At 35.4% G+C, this 15,777-nt stretch overlaps 1 protein-coding gene across 1 annotated transcript in view; it reads right to left on the bottom strand.

Moving 5' to 3' along the window:
* The window catches only part of CHP1 (calcineurin like EF-hand protein 1), a 36,680-nt gene that overhangs the window by 17,868 nt on the left and 3,035 nt on the right, over positions 1 to 15,777 (bottom strand). The window contains exons 2-4 of the mRNA XM_011354940.2: positions 10,373 to 10,445; positions 4,467 to 4,547; positions 870 to 997 (exon numbers count right to left, since the gene is read on the bottom strand). Coding sequence (XP_011353242.1) covers positions 870 to 997; positions 4,467 to 4,547; positions 10,373 to 10,445 — 282 coding nt within the window. The remainder of the gene's footprint in view (positions 1 to 869; positions 998 to 4,466; positions 4,548 to 10,372; positions 10,446 to 15,777) is intronic.

Genomic DNA, 15,777 nt, shown 5'->3' with positions numbered 1-15,777 from the left:
AAGTCTTATGTACGATTTTTCAAATATATGTAAATTTGCCATTATAGTCTATAACTTATATTTGTGTTAATACTAAAAAGCCTTTCCTTTTTCTTTATTCAGACCTCTCTGTATACCACTGTGTACCTTTGCAAGAGCAGCTTGGGCTCAGTCAATTCAATATAATTTCAATTCCAGTGTTGAAATTATACTGATTACATTCAATAGTATTGAATGAAGAGAAATTAAATTTCGCTTTCTTGGAGAAGTGTTGTAAGAGGTTGGGTAATATCATATATGAAACAACAAGGGCAGAGGGAAATCTAACAAACACCCCAAGAAAGGAGACAAGAGGCATGGGATCAAAAATTATATCTTGTACTAACCCAGCTGTCCACTCCTATTTAAGCCACATTCAGTATCTAACAAATTCTAAAATGGGCTAAGGATCTTGCCATTATTTTTTATGTGTGGGGTTGGGTCTTTTCCACTGTTGTCACCGTAGCACTTACAACAATGCTTGACACATAGCAGGCATTCTATGAATTATAAGGATAATATTAATAGCTAACTCTTATTTCCAAGCATTGTTTAAAGTACTTGACATATATTAATTCATTTAATCCTCACAACATCCCTTTGGGAAACCCCTCAATATTCCATTTTATAAAAAAGAAAACTGAGGCCCAAAGATTTTAAGTAACTTGCTCAAAGTCATATGGTCAAAAAGTGGCAGAGTTGGAATTCAAACCCAGCCAGTTTAGCTCCAGTGTCTGAGCTCTTAACCACTATGCTCTTGTAAATGCTTGTTCAATAAATGAATGAGTAAATAAATGATGTGTAAGAAATAAAAAGCAAATATTTTAAACCGGAAGACTTGATCTCCTTACAGTGTAGTTTGTTGCTTCGACTGTTGAGTGGTTCTGGTCCATTCACATCTTTACTCTTTTCATTATCCTCAATGGGCCGAAAATGAGCCAGAGTTCTCATGAATCCACGGAAGTTTACCTGGTCCTCTCTGATTGGGAAATATTAACAAACAGAACACCATGTCAATCAGGGTGATTACTTCTTATGAATTTAACATATTGGAAATAGCTTTAGCTAAAGTAGCCTGAAAGTCCATTTAACGAGGTCTCTTTCCATAAGCATAGTACTTTAGGGCTCATAAAAATATCTTCATTTAAGCCTCACCCCAACCTTGTGAAATAGGCATTATTATTTCCACTTTATAAATGATTAACGAGCATCAGTCACCTATTGAATTTACTTGTGTATCTTTTCTCAAAGAGGATTTTGGGTAGCTTCAGGGCTACTCAACCAGGCAAGCAGGACTTAAACTCATTGCTTCAGATTCTGCCGCAAACAGTAAGGTAGTCATTCAACTCAGTGATTCCCCAACCACCTCCCATGTCTCTCCTGCAGTCACATATACCTAGTAATATTTTAAGGTTAAAATATTAATCTTAATATGGACAAGCTGCTTTTAAAATAAAGTTTACTTAGTTATAAAAGCAATAAATACATTTCTGGTAATTTGGGAAAAAAAAGTGGAAAGAAAAAAACCATTCCTAGTTCTACCTATCAATGACAATCATCACTAATATATTTTCTTCCAGTAATTTTTCTATGTTTTTTGGGTAATTGTGAACACATTGCACACAAAGTTTTGTTATATCTTGATTTTTAAAACTTTTAAGCATATCTCCAATCAACTTTTAAGCAAATCTCCAAACATTTTAAATATCAGCATAATTGTGTAGTCGTATCATGATTCTATTATTCCCTCATAATTGGATAGATGTTCCCCCCATCTTTCATGATCATAATGTTTTGAAAGACCTCTTTGTGTATAAAGGTTTTTGGTACTTAAAAGTTTAAAGAAAATCTTTTTATTGAGCATAGGCTAATCAATAATTCTACAAAAAAATATTTTAAAAACTTGAATGAGGAAGGTTCTTTAATATCAAAAAAGAAAGTCCCATGTGACAGATTCCTTTATCTAAAGCAGTCATGGAAAGAACAGGTTGCTTGGTTCCTGCGGCTATCTAAAAATAACTCCCAGTCTGTGTGCCCCACTGAACCCATACAGTATGTTGGGTCTCTTAAGTGCCAGGTAGACACACAGAGACGGGAGCCCATTATACTCAAAAGAATGACCTTTAGCTCTTCAAGGCAGCTATAGCAAAATGGAGCGATATCTTGTAAAAAATGTGAGTAAGATCTGAGGAATCAAGTAATGTAGAATAAGATATGAGTCATATGCCAGGTCAAACAGGTTTATGAGTACATATATTACTGGCATAATGTCTCTGAGTAAAAGATAACTACATACCAACATTCCACTTTCAAATCTTATCTTAAAAAAAAAAAAATCCATCTACATAAGATTAGAGAAGAAAATAACCCGGAAGCCAAAATCTGTATCTGATTAGACAGAGCCAGAAGCACAGGAACAGCTTGCTGAGAGATTAGCAGTGTAGCCCAGTGTGGGCTTCAGCTTCTTCATGTACACCTGCCCATTGTCCTTAGCAGCCGATCCCTGGGTAGGATGGCAGGCAATACTGTAGTCAAAACAAAGGTGGTTTGGCCTTATAAAACAACTTTTCATAAGCTGCTTCTTCAAATAATCAGTGATAATTGTGGAACTCTGAAAAACAAATTGGCAAAATGACTCTACTGGGTTTACTTTTCATTGCAAAAGTTTCGAATACACAAGATATCTGTAAATGTTATCTCTGGAGAAGGTTCAATGCTCTGCATGGGCTAAAAGAGGAAGCAGAAAAAATGGAAGAATTCAGCACAAAAATCACACCTGAAACAAAAAGGGCAGTTCAGGGACAGAAATAGGGGAAAATAAGGAAGGGCAGGAGATTATACATGGTCAACATGAATCTAAAAAGAACAGGTCTCAGTCTGATATGATTCCTGTCTTCACACCAACTAGCTGCTACTGTTTCTCCGTCATGCAGATTTACTGAGTATTCAATTTCTCAAATTCATTTGGTCTCGATTCAGAGTTCTAAAATTTCTTCTCCAGGCATTTTATCTGATAGTGTCCTCATTGACATTTAGTCTCATTATTAAGAACTGGTAACCATATAACTTTTTTTAAGTCCTCTGGTTCATACAGAGAAGTCACAAGGAACCAATAAGAGACCGTTAAAGAGATGATTTAAAACAAGATTATATGATAAGTTTTATTCATGAAAAAGTACCTAATCAAATCAATAAATATTTACTCAGTACTTTGAATGGAGTGTATTAGGTAGTGAAGCATATCAAAAGCCTAGTCATACATTAGACAAACTTAAATCTATTTGAGAAAGTGTGTGTGTTGTGGGAGAGAACTGTATCCTTAGTCAATTAAAAGAAAAATAAAGGTTGTGTAAATGGTCCCCATTAAAGAAGGCTAAAGAGACATGACAAAGGACCCAGACTGGATCCTGCATTATAGGGAGGAAAGGTGATATAAAGGATATTACTGGATGAACTGATTAAGTTGGAATATAAATAATATATTAGACTAAAATAATAATAGGTGAAGGTGGTCAAAGGGTACAAACTTCCACTATAAGATGAGTAAGTTCTGGCAAAGTAATGCACAGCACTATGGTTAACAACACTGCATTGTATATTTGAAAGCTGCTAAGAGAGTACATTATAAAAGTTCTCACCATAATACAAAAAGTAAATGTGTGAGGTGATAGACATGTTAATTAGCCTTATTGTGGTAATCATTTTGCAATACATACATATATAAAATCACTATGTTGTACACCTTAACTCACATAATGTTCTATGTTAATCATGTTTCAATACAGCTGGAAAAAAATAAAATACATATTTTGCATTATTATAGCACTTCATAGGTACTGTACTTATAAATTACACGCTGGATTTAAAAAACTTAATATAAAAAGAATGTAAATATATTAATTTAAAAATATTGATTAAATATTGAATGACAATATTTTAGATATATTGGGTTAAATAAAATATATATTACCACTATTAATTTAACTTGTTCATTTTTACTTTTTTATGTAGCTACTAGAAAATTTATAATTATGTAGGTGGCTCAATTATATTTTACTGACTAGGACTGAGAGACAAGAGCACACACAAATGACGCAAAATGTTAATATAACAACGGCTGCGTCTGGGTAAAATATATACAGGTGATCCTTGTACTATTTTCAATTTCTGCAACTTTTCTGCAAATTTGAAATTATTTCTAAATAAAATTAAAGAGTTTAGTTTTATATCAAAGATAAAGAGCTTAAAGACAGAATTTTGAAGATGGGCTCATATACCTATTTGAAGTTTAAAAAAGGAGAGGAGAGTAGAAAAGAAGAGATATTCTACATACGACCAAGTTAGGTATGCCCAATATAATCAGGAGTGTTGTGGTCTGAGATGACCCAACCAATATCATTATTCCTGATTAGCCTCAGAAAGAAAGCCCAACAACGGTAGGGACTCACCCCTCTGGAAAGAAGGCATTGATGATCCGATCCCCCAATGGGTTGATAGCAAGTTCTGGAATCCGCTGGAAATCTTCCCGGCTGCCATGAGAATCACCTTGAGTTAGAGAGCATTGGCCCTTAGCATGAACTCCTTCAGTCATGCAAGAGTACAAAGTTGCAAGGGTATTACCTCCTGGAATTTACTTCTGTGGCAAATTAAATTAAATAACTGCATAGAATAGCACTTTGATAGCTGCCAAGTGCTTCTTGCACCAACTCAGGAGTGGAAGAAGCCAGATTTGACTATGCCATATTCCAGTGAATTTGGCACACTGGTTACATCAATAAACCACTGACGAGCAAATACTCAGTTGTCCCTGTAAATGATTCCTTGAGCATTACTACTTTGTACTTAGTTATTAAATTTGGAGAATGAACAGCATATGCAGAGTATCAAACACTACAGAGCTTGAATATGGGAGCAAAAATTCAGAGAGGCCTCTGTACCCTTGGTAGGAAGATCTACAGCACCTATGAAATCCGAGGAACCCTTCTTAGGCAATACTTAGGACGAAGAAAGAATAAAACGTGGCAATTGAGTTCCACACTTCCTTGCTCTGATTCTGGCTTTTTCCTCCATTGCCTTTTCCAGACTAGAGCTAGATAAGTATGGAACCCTCGAACATGACAAGAACAGTCATCTTCTCACAACTTGGAAGTTATGCTGAAGTGAGTATTATTAGTTACCATTCACTGTATACACATCATGTGCTGCTCTAACTCTGTTTATATACATTATCTCATTTCTTCATGCCAACATTTTATCTATACGCTTTTAGACCTGAGGAAACTGAGAGTCAATGAGATAAACCTACCTAGTGCTACAAACTAGGAAGTGGCAGAATTGTGATTTAAATCTAAGTCTGTAAGTCAAAGCACATGTTCTTTTCTCCTAAAACCACATTTCTTTCCCATATTAAACATTTTGAAAGAAAGGTTTTCTCCCCAAAAATGTTCAGTGTTTTTTAAAAAACTTCTTGGTTGATATTCTGTGCCAAGAATATAAAGCTGTCTGCAACATAACTAACTGTGCTGTACTCTTCAAAAATACCAGTAAAATAAAAGACAAAGATAGGCAGAAGATTGTTCCAGATCAAAGGGGACTAAAGTGACATACAACTAAATTCAGTGCATGATCGCAGAGTAGGAGAAAAATTACTATGAAGGACATTACTGAGCCAATAGGTAAAAATGAAGATGGAACATTTGGAATATGGAATATTTTGTAATAGTACTGTATCACAACTCTATAAATTTCTTGATTTTGATGAGAATGTTCTAGTTATAGGAAATACATACTGAAGTATGTGGCAAAATGTTAACAATTGGTAAATTGTTATAAAGTATGTGAAAGAATATAACCTTGAATAAATCTGATTCTTGCCTTTAAGATCATTACTAACAAGAGGTAAAACTTACTCCTCTACCCTCTTTGTACTAAATGCTAATGTTCCTACTTACCCAGGAGACTTCAACACTAGTTTTTCTTGTGGTTTAACATTTACACAGTGCTTAATTAATTCAAACAGTTCATCTCCACCACATCTGGTGGTGACACAGGTAGAAACTAACCTAGGAGATTAAGCACAAAGCTCTGGAACAGTAACTCTGGATTCTAATCTTCGATCCCTTAGGGTAATAATTTTAACTGCATTGCTTAAGATGATAAAAGATAAAGGAAATTACTGAGGTCCTGATTATTTAATTCAACAAACATGTTCTATAAGCTCTTATTAAATACTTTGTGCTATAATACAAAGTCCACATTATCATCAAAATGTAGCTTCTCTTGTTTGACAGAGATTAAGAAATAATAACTACTCTCCTTTAAATGAAGATTAAGGCTGATCTGAATTGCATGGCCACGTATCTCAGTTTAGTATCTAAGACTTTTAAGCAATTTTAGCTGTGAAAAGGCATGGTTTAAATACCAGGTCTAGTATTAAGTGGCAAGTGCACAACCTAGCTTGAATAAGGGATCTAGTCTAGGACTTTCAGTGTCAATAAGAACCTAAATGCAGTCCTTTGACACCTTTAAACTCTCTTAAAATTTAGATCGTATAGATACATTGCTGTTCTATTAAGATCAAGGGGAAGACTGTTGAAAGTATAAAAATTAAAATAAAAGAGTATAAAAAATAGTTTGTAAACTATTAAACAATATATAGTTTATTATTATTAGTTGTTTTATAGTAGAATGAAGGTTGTATGGGCAATTTCTCTAAACTTAGTTTCTCAAACTTGTCTACCAACACAAATCTAATAAAAAAAATACTCCAAGCAGCCTACACCCCAAGTGTAAGATTATTCAAAATGTAGATTTGTGTGTATTCATAAAAAAAGCATACCAATAGTATAATCTACCGCATAATATACCTAGGAAAATCGTCCTCGAAGATTTTTAAAGAAAAGACATTACTGGTAGCAGGCAAGTCTTTGTGGCCAAGAAGTTCCCACTGAAGAGTGGTTTTCCAGACATTCACGGGCACAGGGACGCTCTGGCAAACCAGAGGTTGAGAGACCAGCCCTCTACACTGATCTTCACTGTGCGAGACCCTTCTCTTACTCAGAGATGTGGCCTCACAACTAACTGCTTATATTTCAAGTACCCAGGATCAATGCTTAGATGACTTTTACATAATGAGAACATCAAAATTTGTTAAAAGAATACACTCATGGGAATGAGTATATTAAGAAAAGTTTTCCATATTTAAGAACTATATCCTAGAGATGTCATTTATTACTTATATTTATAATATAATTGTATTTATTAACATTGAAATAATAATTTCTATTATAAAAAGCATTTAATACTTTAAATTAAATTGACAAAATAATTTTGTTTTTTTGATAACAGAATTCTCTTCATATACAGTGTCAATAAGTGCTAAATCGTCCTTTGCTGGTTGTTTTGAGTGTTCTAGGGCCAGACTAGCTTATTTGCAAGGCTGTTTCTGACTTTTGATTGAGGGATGGTGGGCACATACACATTTACTTCCTCTCATTCCCTAAAATCCTCTGATTTTTTTGTACATTTGTACACTTGGGAACAGTGCTCAGTACATCACAGGCACTTAATAAAATCTACCAAATAGTGAGTTAATTCATTGGCTTTCTACCAAATCTACCAAATAGTGAGTTAATTCATTGGCTTTCCACAGTGTGAAATGGTGTTTTAGGGGCTGAGCAAATCTTACCTAGATATTAAGGAAAAGTAACACTAGCTGACTTCTGGAAAGTCTTCACCCCTTTCTAAGGAGAAACATTTCCTTTTACAAAAGCTTTTCTACTGTTTTCCAGCAAATAGTGAAAGTGATTAAAACATACACATTTACAAATCATGCACTTTCTACAAAGAAAAAAAGGACTTACAACTAATTCGAATCTATATCTTTACTTAGTGATTAAATCTGAATTTATGAAGATGTAATTCCAAACTCAAGTAAATTATTCAAATATTGGAGCCAAAAGAAAAAAAAGTAGAGATTTCTAGTCTAGTTTATTTTTCAACTGTAAATTTACATAGTCTAACAAATGGTGCTGGAAACGGATACCCACATGCAAAAAAATAAGTTTGACTATTATCTCCTACCACATATATTATATGTATTTTGCATATGTATACAAAAATACGTATTTTGTATATATATACATAAAATAACTCAAAAATGAATCAAAGACTGAAATATAAGAGCTAAAACTATAAAATTCTTAGAAGAAAATATAGGAGTAAATCTTCATGACCTTGGATTGGCAATGGTTTCTTAGATGTGACACCAAAATCATAGGTACCCAAAGAAAAATCAGATAATTGGAGTTCATCAAAATCTAAAACTTTTGTATTTTAAAAAAACAATTTAGAGTGAAAAGAATTTACAGAATATTTGCAAATCATATATCTGAAAAGGGTCTAATATTTAGATTATAAAAAGAACTCTTGCAACTCAACAACAAAAAGACAAATAATCCAATTAAAAAACAGGCAAAGGATGTGAATAGACATTTCTCCAAAGATATACAAATGATCAACCAGCGCATGCTCAACATCATTAGCTACTAGAGAAATGCAAATCAAAACCACAGTGAGATATACTACTCACACCCACTAGGATGCTTAAAATCAAGACAGATAATAAGTGTTAGTGAGGATACGGAGAAGTGTGAACTCTCATACACTGCTGATACGAATGTAAAATGGTACAGCTGCTTCGGAAAAGTTTGGTGGTTCCTTGGTTAATTAAGCATAAAATTATCACAGACCCAAATTCTACTCCTAGATATATGCCCAAGAGAATTGTCTACACAAAAATGTTCATAGTAGCACTATACTTAATAGCCTAAAGGTGTAAACAACCCAAATGTCCACCAACCAATGAATGGATAAACAAAATTTGGTATATACATACAATAGAATATTATTCCGCCATAAAAAGGAATGAAATACTGATACATGGTATAACATGAAAGAACCTTGAAAACATCATGTTAAATAAAAGAAGCCAGTCACAAAAGGCCACATACTGTATGATTCCATTTATATGAAATCTCCAGAGAGAGAAAGAAAGTAGGTTAGCCAGGGACAATCACTAAGGAAAAATAGGAAGTGACTGCTTAATGGGTAAGGGGTTTCCATCTGTGATGAAAATGTTCTGGAACTAGACAGTGGTTATGGTTACATAATGTTGTGAATATACTTAATGCCACTGTATTGTATACTTTAAAATGGTAAATTTTAGATTTACTTTAATTAAAAAAATAATAAAAAGCACATAGCGTGGTCTTTGTACATGGTAGGTATTCCACAGTCATTGACTTTAATGGCTGTGCAGTATGGTTTTGGTCAATCCAGCTTCCAGTGACTGCAGATTTTGCCTTGAGCAAACATGCCCCTACAGATTTACCAGCATTCTTTAGCTCTTCTGCCTTAGAATATGTACAAAAACTTAACAACTATATTCCTTCCTCCTTTATGCTACATCCCATAATTGTACTAGAAGCCTTCCAAATAAAGTCCTAAACTGTTTCCTGCCTGCCACCAGAAAGGCAAGCAGCTTCATTCTATACCAGTCAATCAAATCTAACGAATGACAATAATAAAAGCTGTTGCTAAGAGTCAGGTTGTAAGGTGATGTTAAGAAAGTATTTAATTTAACCATGATAAGCAATTATAAATATAAAATGATATAGCATTACATTACTATGAAATCATATGCTGACTCTAGACCGGTGGCACTTTTGACATTCAAGGCAGAATAATTCTTGTTGTGAGATGATGTCCTGTGCATTGTAGGATGTTTAGCATCATTCCTGGCCTGTAGACAAGAGTAGCATTCCCCAGTCATGACAACTGAAAATGTCTCCATACATTTTGCTACCCAGGGGCAAAATAGCCCTTAGTTGAGAACCACTGGTCTGGACTAAAATACTGAATATCTTATCTAACATTAGTACATATAAAGTGATGTACCCTAGGGTTAATGGCTGTTTTGGAAAATGAGAGGAGAGAGGACAAAACAACCTGACACCTTGGATGGCTAGGGGTCAACTTCCTAAAAGCTAATACGTTTGGGAAAGGGCTGTGAGGAAAATCAAGCAGAGAGAGCTGAAATTCTCAAAAGTACTTTCTTGGTACCAGAATAATGGCCACCCAAACTAAAGGGAATTGGAGTAAAGCAGCAAACACCTAGTGATAAATGTAATGTCGTTGTTCTGCTTATTTAACTCTCTTCTGGGTCAATGAAACTCAAAGACCAGTGAAAAAAAATGGTCCCTGCTCTCCACAGGCTGGATGCCTACCATGCCTGCCCTTCGGATAAAGGCAGCTATTCAGTCGTTGCCAGAAAATAAAGAAAGGAACTGCCTACCTGAGAGTCCCGTTCTCTCCTTTGTCCAGGCTAGTGAACCGGCTGTAGAGGCGGGTGATCTGACTGTGGGAAACTAAAGAACACAAAATTAGTCCCAATTGGAGAAGTCGCCCTTCACTCAAACTGAACCCCTGTGGCCCTTCAGGAGCCAGCTGTCCTTCTGATCTGAGCCCACCACTGAATGCTTCAAAGTGAACAAAATGGAAAGATGTCTCAACTCTAACTCATCTCTAGAATGTCAAAGCAGAAAACTTAAAAGCTAAAGAATGAAAGAAATTAGAAAATAAACTAAATCAAGAGCAATCAAAATTGACTCTCAGGAATGAAGGATATATAGGCTTGCTTAAGACTATGTGTTAAATGTTAGGTGGTTAAGATTTAACAACCCAAAGGCAATTCTAGTTTAAAAAAAAATTGTGAAACTTTCATCTTTCAGTGCCTTGACTTAGGAGCTATAAAAATTCATGCTTTGATTAAAAACACATACTTATTAATCATTTTGATGTTTTAGACTGGCACTGCTGGGTAGGTAACTTGTACTGAATTTAAGATCGGGGCACATCAAATAGATTCTATTTTTAAAATCTGGTTTACTCCTGCATTAGTGGCTTGATCTTTTCCCTCAGTATTGACCTTTCTCTCAGTAAAAGATCACCACAGCTTTGAGTCAGCTATGACTGCATGAATTCCACTAAGTTCTCAGTAAAGGAATGGGTCCAAGAAAGTAAATTAGGCAATCTGTAAAACTGTTACGTTATCAGACAACAGCTACAAGAAAGCTATTGTGCTCTTCCTTTTAGATCAACTCAGGCAGGAGCTGGCAATTAAAATGAGGTAATAACAATAAAACTTTGAACAATGCAAAAAAGGAATTCTGGGAAATAGTCTCCTGGCAGATTGGCGGTACAAGGGGAAAAAAGAGTTATCATAGGAGAAAAGACAATGGCCAAAAAGGGTGTGGCAAGCGTGGACTTTTGTCTCAGGCTGTACTGGGGTTTAAAAGGGTGGCTGAAGGAGTTATAATAGTTATCCTCCTCCCCCAGCTCACGAAAAAAAAATCTACTTGTAGTTTTAGGAACAATGGGACAAAGTAAACAGGGGCACAGCAGGAGAAGCAGAAGCAGGAAGCAAGTGGCCCAGAGCTAGGCTGAGAAGACACACTAGGTGTGGCTGTGAATACTTTGGCGTCAGGTTTTATCCCAAGCTGGGCTCTGTTCTGTACTAGCTATCCAAGGAGAGCAAAAGCAGAGGAGGCCAAATCATTTCCAGCCAGGGAAGAGCCAGCAGGGGTCCAGGCACTGAGGAAGCATTGTGGAGCTTTCTGCCAGCCAGGCAGGTGTGAATAGCTCAGTGTACAAAGTAGTGTTGTGAGCATCAGGTACACAGACTGATTCCATTCATGGCACCACTGCTTACCAATGAGGGGTGAGTGAACAGGTCTATGGAGTGAACTAACTGAGGCCATAAGAGCAAAGTGCCTGGCAAAGTGTCTGGCACATGGTAAGCACTCCAGGTTAGCTATTATCATCATCATCCTTACATCGTGAGCCTGAAGGTATGTTTACTGCTGCACTAATTAATCTCCACCTTTCTCTGGACTCTGTCAGCCGCAGCCATTTTCTTCAGGAACATGACCAGTTTACCCTGGTGTTGGCCTCAGGCCTCAAGGGCTGCTCTAGAATTCATGTTCCCTTTAGTTTAACAAAAATAAGTCAGTTAATGAATGACTAAATTTCTCAAAAGATTTTTTTGAAAAAAAAAAATTTGTTCACAATCTCACCACTGTTTTAATTTCTTCACATACCATCCAATATCACTTGTATACTTTACATAGTTATAATCGCTTACTTTTCATTTATTAATTCATAATTTTTCTATATTGCTTTGGAGTCCTTTTTAATAACCACATAATATGAGTGAGTCTATTGTATCAGTTTTAGTAGAATATTATGTTTCAGATTACTTTTCTTTACCAAGGAAAACATTCAAATTGAGAAATTTCCCTAACAACTGAGTTCCCTAGTCTCCCTTGCCAGAGGCAAATACTATTACCAGTGTCTTGTGAATCCTTCTAGAAATTCCATATGTGTATCTATAAGTATGTACAGCGATTTATGCAATTTTAAAATTGCAAAGAATGTTGTCATCTAGTCTAACCCTTTCAACTAATAAATGAGGCATCAGACAGCTTTCTAATCTAGATCATCATCTGAAAAAAACTGGGCACTGAAACCTCTTATGATTTTTTAAAATTCTCTTAGTTCTGGTAAAACACTACGCCCCACGGGTGAACTGAGCAATATGGAAATTAGTGAAGAAATGTACGATCAAATATCAACTTTACACAAATCAATACAATCACATCTCGATATATCTCCTAAATTTTTAGAACTAATGTTATGATATTGTTAACAAAGAAGAGGAGGAAAGGGGGGAGGGGGCGAGGGAGAAAGAAAAAAAGATTTAAAGCTTTAATTTAGGTGTTAAATCCACCATAACCAAGAATATAAAACAACTTCAAGGCACAGAGCTTGGAGCAACTTCAAGGAGCAGAAATGTACTGGAACTGCCACAAAGAAAGGCAGGACGAATTTCCAGTATTCTCACCAGAAGGCGCTAGGCTAGCAGGACAGGTGCCCCAAACCTGCACAATTCAAAGAAAGTCTCAAAAGTTGACAACTGCTCTCTGAAAAGGCTGTGCACATGAACATGTCTAGAATCTAGCTGTATTTTTCTCTACTGATGGGCAAATAATTATTTTATATTGCTCAAAGATTACTTAGAAGACCCTGACTACAAATCTATCTTTGATTCATCTTTCTATCATCACTGCCTCAGGCCCAGAGAAAGGCATTTCAGAAAAGTGCTAAGCACTAAGGAGTAATGGCAGAGGGAAAAATAAAAATGAAGAGGGAGGAAGAAAAAAGTTATTTTAGTCTTGCCTTTCTCCTAAATCTTAATGCAGAAGAAAAGACTGATAACCTAGGCAAAGCATGCAAGAGCAAACAAAAGCTACTGTAACCGTGCAGCAAAAATTTCACTTCTTTAAACTTTCTCTTTTCTTTCTCCTAGATTCAAACTGGCCTTGTCAAGTCTTACAGCACCATGACTCACTTGCTTTTCTTTCCTTATCCTTCCACCTTTGCACATACTGCATGACCACTCCCTTAATTGTTAAGCCCTTAGGACATCGGATTCTGGTCAACATCAAACAGCCCTACTGACAGAAACAGTTTCAGTCTAACTAAAGATAACATCTTGACCTCAGTTGTGTTTCAGCTGGAGCCATAAAGGTGGAATGACCCCCCTATCAGCCACATCCCCTTGAAACCAGACAGACCCACTTTGATGATGTAATTATCAACTACCTCCTACCTTAGCCCTGACCAATCAGTAAAGCCCACAACCCCAACTCCTTTAGCACCACGACTAATGAATCTTCCCCTATGTAACCTATCCCCTAGAGGCCCTAGGGGAGCCAGGTCTTTGAGCTCTAGCTCACCTGTGTCTCCAGGCTTGGAGTCATTTCCTTAAATAAACCTTTACCATGTTTGCTGCAAAGGAAGTTCATGTCTGTGTCTCATTGGCCTTTGATGCACACAGGCAAATGAACCCCTTGAATTCAGTAACGGTTCTAGATAAAAGATTAAGATCTTGAAGCCTGCACCCCTAACCATTTCTCCTGAACACACCACATTCCAACATTTCCCGTGTTCCCCTTGACAAGAGGACTTCAAGAGAACTTTTAGATTAAAAGAGACTTAAAGAATTAAAAAAACAAACAAACTATAGACTGAATGGTAGATAGTATAATAAAATTATTGTCAACTTTCTTAGTTGTGGTTATATAGGAAAAAAATCTCTATTTTCAACATATATATGCAGAAGTATTTAGGGATGAAGAGTTTTCATACCTGCAATTTTCAACTGGTACATCAAAAAATATAAATAGATCAAGCAAATATAGCAAACTGTTAACAATTGTTGAATTAAGGAGGAAGGTATATAAATGTTCATTATACTATTTTAACTTTTCTGTATATTTGAAATTTTTCAGCATAAGTTGGGGAAAAAGTATAGAGCTTTACAAAAACACTTACTCCAAACCAGCTAAAAGTGTTAGTTATATGTGCATTTCTATTTCAATAGGAGCCAGAGGAACTTTTAGGGACTATGGTATGGCATTTAGAGGTATTAGCAGCCTCAAGTTGAACTTGCACTTACATTCTAGCCCAGGAGATTATTCTCGAGCAATTAGTTGCTTTTGCCAGGCTTGTGTTTTTGTCACAATTATAGAGAAACCCATATTAGTTCTATCATCACTACATCCATCAAACAAAATCTCACCAGCCTGTACAACTTGCTTCCTAAATCTATTCAATACTCTCCCCCATATCAAATGACACATACCAGAAGCTAGAGACAAAACATAAAGATATCTGCATTCATTATTACTCAGTTGGTATAAATTGTTCCTCAAAGATTAAGTGGCTATTTTCTTTTAAAAAGGATTTAAATAATTCAAAGGTAATTACTACAGTTAAGTGAACTAAGGGTAGAGATTACAGAAACTCTCAAGACACCAGTGACCTTCCTCCAATGTCAACTTTTATTCAAATGAGCTTTAATTTATAGAAATGCTAAAGTGTAAAAGCAGGTAACAGAACAAAGACAATATAGCAAATGTATTATGCCAACACAAAAAGAAACAACAGGATTTCTACACATTTAAAAGTTCTATTTACTTAGAATTGGGAAAATAACATTTGTACTCAATTCCTAATCAAATGCCCCCTGAAAAGGTAAATAATATGCTGTCACATCCCTAATTACATAGCCCTAGACAGTTTTTATAACTAGCACATGCAAATGGTATTTTCCCATTAGGATGATTGTTATCTATGGTTCAAAATAATAAGTGCTAACACTTACCTGGCATGTTATATACCAGGCATTGTTCTAAATAGTTTACATAATTTTTCTCATTTAATCTCTGTGAGAATCTTATAAAGTAGGTACTATTATTCCCATTTATAGATGATGAAATTGAGACTTACAAGTAATTATTACCTAGAATTACTTTCCTAGAATCATTTAGAGATTAAATTTCAAATACCAGCTAAACTAGTGATGCATAAATTCCAATCAGTTTAGACTTGTGAAAAATGTATAAATACAATCATCAATTGCAATGCAAAGCTTTCATATTGAATGTAAAGCCAGTCTTCCTCAATTATGCTGCACTTTCTTACTGGCAAAGGGAGTAGTGAACTATTATACTTGCTCTTAATTTGAAGTTTCTGATTGATAGTTCCCCAAACTCTTAATGGAAAAAGAAGCAGATGAAAATAGGACAAATTCCATCTCTCTGCTCCACCCTCAGGTATGTTTTTATTCTTCTAAAC

The sequence above is a fragment of the Pteropus vampyrus genome, unplaced genomic scaffold, assembly GCF_000151845.1.
Source record: "Pteropus vampyrus isolate Shadow unplaced genomic scaffold, Pvam_2.0 Scaffold19, whole genome shotgun sequence".
NCBI lineage: Eukaryota > Metazoa > Chordata > Mammalia > Chiroptera > Pteropodidae > Pteropus > Pteropus vampyrus.
The sequence above is the reverse complement of the archived record's forward strand: the minus strand, read 5'-3'. Positions and strand labels throughout refer to the sequence as shown.